At 35.5% G+C, this 3975-nt stretch overlaps 1 protein-coding gene across 1 annotated transcript; it reads right to left on the bottom strand.

Annotated features, from left to right (window-relative positions):
* Positions 1-593: 593 nt before the first annotated feature.
* LOC122298913 lies at positions 594-3211 on the bottom strand. The gene is made up of 3 exons (XM_043108757.1): positions 1901-3211; positions 1520-1762; positions 594-608 (listed from the first exon to the last, which is right to left on the bottom strand). Exons 1-3 carry the CDS (start codon positions 3209-3211, stop codon positions 594-596), a joined length of 1569 nt encoding a protein of 522 aa, XP_042964691.1.
* Between the last annotated feature and the right edge of the window lie 764 nt (positions 3212-3975).

The following is a 3975-nucleotide window of genomic DNA, read 5'->3' as shown; positions in this document are numbered from 1 at the left end:
TTGCCACTGGGGAAAAAGTATCAAAGAAGTCTAATCCTTCTTGTTGAGTGTAGCCTTTGGCTACCAACCTTGCTTTATGTCTTTCTATGGTTCCATCAGCCTTGTATTTCACTTTAAAAACCCATTTACAACCTATGGTCTTTTTATTTTTAGGTAAAGTAACAAGTTCCCAAGTTTTATTTAACTCTAAAGCAGTAAGTTCATTTCTCATAGCAACTTGCCATTCATGAGATTTTGCAGCTTGTTGATATGTTTTGGGTTCTTTGATAATAGAAATTGAAGCTAAGAAAGCTTTGTGTGAAGCTGAAAGTCTACTGACAGAAATAAAAGAGGATATAGGATAGGGATTACCTGTGTTAGAGGAACAACCAATGGAAGCAGATGAGTTGATTGCATGAGGAAACAATGAGGCAGTACCACAATAATAATCCTGCAAAAATTTTGGTGTTTGTTTAATCCTTGATGATTTTCTGACAGCAGGGATAGGATTTGCTAAGTCAGTTTGATGGTTGCTGTCAATATGAGATGAATCTGAACTTTCTAAGTCATTTTGGTGCATGCTGTCAATATGAGAGAAATCTGAACTTGCTAAGTCAGTATGATGGAAGCTGTCAATATGAGAGGAATCTGATTCATTAGGAATCAGTGATGTAATATTTTGATCAGAAGAGATAGGATTATTTATATGAGAGGAATTATATTGGAATTCTGAAGGAGGAAACAGAAAATTAGGTATGGTAGAATTAACTGGAAGACTTTTGAATGGAAAGTTGGTTTCATGGAACACAACATTTCTGGAAATGATGATTCTATTAGTGTTTAAGTCCATAAGTTTGTAACCTTTGACAGCAGAAGGATATCCTAAAAATAGACATTTTGTTGCTCTTGGATCAAACTTTTGTCTGTGACTAGTAATTGTAGATGCAAAGCATAAGCATCCAAAAATTTTTAAATGAGAAAGATTTGGTGATTTGTGAAATAACATTTCAAAAGGTGTTTTATTTTGGAGAAGAGGAGTTGGAATTCGATTTATGATATGGGCTGCAGTCAATACACAATCACTCCAAAAAATTAAAGGTAAGTTTGCTTGAAACATCAAAGCTCTAGCTGTGTTTAATAAGTGTTGATGTTTTCTTTCAACCACTCCATTTTGTTGTGGAGTTTCTACACAACTTCTTTGATGTACAATTCCATTGTCACCATAAAATTTTGTAAGGAAAAATTCTGAACCATTGTCTGTTCTTATGGTTTTTACAGAGGTATTGAACTGAGTTTTAACCATGTTACAAAAATTTGGTAGTAAAGATGAAACCTCAGATTTAGTTTTAAGCATATACACCCAAGTGCATCTTGTAAAATCATCTACTATAGTGAGAAAGAATTTAAAACCAGAATATGATATAGTAGCAAAAGGACCCCATATATCACAATGAATCAATTCAAATTCTTTATTAGAAATACTTTGTGATACAGGGAAAGAAAGCTTTTTCTGCTTTGCTAGTGGACAAATTTCACAGACATTTGTACAATCAAATGTTATTGAATTGTCTATTTGTCTAAGAAAAGGTATTCTAGAATTTGAGACATGACCTAATCTGTAGTGCCAAAGGTTTGGCTGATTTCGAGTAATGATTGATGCAGAGATTGGTGTAGGATTAAACTGATTGTGCTGGCAAGAATTAGCTTTTGAAGAAGCTTGAGGTAGGTAATAAAGGCCTTGTTTCTCATAGGCAATCCCAATCATCTTCTTCATTGATTGGTCCTGTAAAAGGCAATGTGAATCAAAGAAAGATAGACAAAGATTAGATTCTTTGGTTAGTTTAGAAACAGATAATAGGTTGAATGAAAAGCTTGGAACACACAAGACATTATGCAAATGTAATGTGCTAGAAAGACTTACAGTTCCAATATATAATGCTGGAACAGTTTGACCATTAGGAAGATTTATGGAATTTGTAACTGGTTTAGGAGTAGAAGAATATAGCAGTGGTGAACAGATCATATGATCTGTTGCACCAGTATCTAGGATCCAAGAAAATTCAGATTTTAACTTGGTAGAAACAGAATTGCATTGACTGAAAAGATTACCAGAAAATTGAGTGGTGGCTAGATTTACTGCTGCTGTGGATGTATCAATGTTCTGAGTATTTGAACTCGAATTGGCAAGTGCAATGAGTTTATTGAATTCTTCAGCAGTTAGACTAAACCTTTGGCTCTCATTACTGTTTTTAATAAAGACCTCTTCAGTTGAAATGGCTGCATGTGCAGAAGGAAGATTTCTTTTTCCCTTAGGTCCAGTCCATCCAGGAGGATAGCCATGCAATTGAAAGCACTTGTCAATTGTATGACCATTATAACCACAGTGAGTACAATGCAGTGAGGATTTCTTCAGCTTGTCTTTGATGAACTTGGACTGAGTATTCTGATTGGACTGAGTATAATGCTTGGCCAACAAAGCATGTGTGTCATTACTTGTGAAGTTGGTCAATTGCCGTTGACTTTCTTCTTGAAGCAGCAAAGAAAACACTTTAGCCATGCTAGGCAATGGAACAGCAAGTAACAATTGACTTCTTACTGAGGCATAAGAATCATTCAATCCTACCAGAAATTTCAACACGTAATCTGACTGTTGCCTAAGAAGCAAGAAATTGAACAGATCACAGGTGCAAGAAGCCATCTTGCCACATGTACAAGTTGGAAGTGGCCTATAATTGACATACTCATCCCAAAGAGTCTTGAAAGCACTGAAATATTCTGTAATTGAGGATGAACCTTGGTTTATACAGCTTAGGGATTTTTCAAGATGAAAAACCCTTGGTCCATCACTTCTCAAATATCTTGTTTTTAACTCATTCCAGAGGTCTACAGCAGATGCAACATAGAGTAAACTATTTCTAATATCTTTAGAAATAGAATTCATGAGCCAAGAAAGTACCAAATTATTGGCACGAAGCCAAGCAGTATGATTAAGACGCTGAGTAGTAGGAGGAGCAGTAATTGAGCCATCAATGAAAGCTATCTTGTTCTTCACAGTGAGGGCAATGGTGATTGAACGACTCCAAGCAATGTAGTTGTCTCCTCCAAAGATTTCTGACACCAAGAGAGAACCCGGATTATCACTAGGATGAAGATAATATGGGCTAGAGGAATCATCTGAAGGGTTAAGAATACGAGATGAAGCTGAAGAATGAGGGGAGTTTTCTTCTGCCATGTTTCCAAGAATTGGAAAGAAAGTGCAAGAATTGAGAAACAAGATTCTCGAGGAACAAGAATTAAAGATTCTTGAGCAGAAATATGTAATCGAAGTAGAAAGATTGTAATTGAAGTAGAAAGATTAGAGTGTGCAATGCAGATTGCAAGAATAGAGGAAAGGAAAATATGCGGAAGCAGTGTTTGTGAATTCTCAATCTGATACCATGTTGAGAACTTGATGAATAGCAAAGAAAACTAAAAACAGAGGAAGGATTGTGTAATCTGATATGAATTAACTCGATACTTGATAATTAATACATGAAGGTCTATGTAATATTTATACTACACAGAGGAATAAATGTATATCAGAAATGTAACAGAAATAACTGTATTTTAAATCTTCTCCTTCTCTTTTTCTGCCTTTAGCTTTTCTTCTTTAGACTTCAACTCCATGCTGTCAATGTGAGAGGCTATACTCCAACAGTTGGTGAAGTGGGTGTCAGATTTTTCTTGATAATTCAACACAAGATTTATGAAGAAAGAATCCACATTGAGCGCAAGTGTAAAAAGGAGGAAAGATGGACCGCACACACCCATCACATTTCTCGTTGATTCCATGCTTGTCAATGAGCTCTAAGTCATGCTCATGATTGAAATGTTTGATTTCTGTAGCTATTTCAATTCCATCTACTCCCACTTTGGTCGTTTTGACAATAAACTCTTCTGAGCCAATGGTTTCATCAGTCCCTATGTCTTCATATTCCAATATAGTTTTTGATGACT

The sequence above is a fragment of the Carya illinoinensis genome, chromosome 16 (assembly GCF_018687715.1).
Source record: "Carya illinoinensis cultivar Pawnee chromosome 16, C.illinoinensisPawnee_v1, whole genome shotgun sequence".
NCBI classification, from domain to species: Eukaryota; Viridiplantae; Streptophyta; class Magnoliopsida; order Fagales; family Juglandaceae; genus Carya; species Carya illinoinensis.
The sequence above is the reverse complement of the archived record's forward strand: the minus strand, read 5'-3'. Positions and strand labels throughout refer to the sequence as shown.

Excerpts from the sequence above, each read along its gene's own strand:
- LOC122298913 (XM_043108757.1), bottom strand. The coding sequence starts at position 3,211 with ATGGCAGAAGAAAACTCCCCTCATTCTTCAGCTTCATCTCGTATTCTT. Across the intron at positions 1,763-1,900 it reads CAGCATTATATATTGGAACT|GACCAATCAATGAAGAAGAT; the intron begins GTAAGTCTTTCT and ends TGCCTTTTACAG.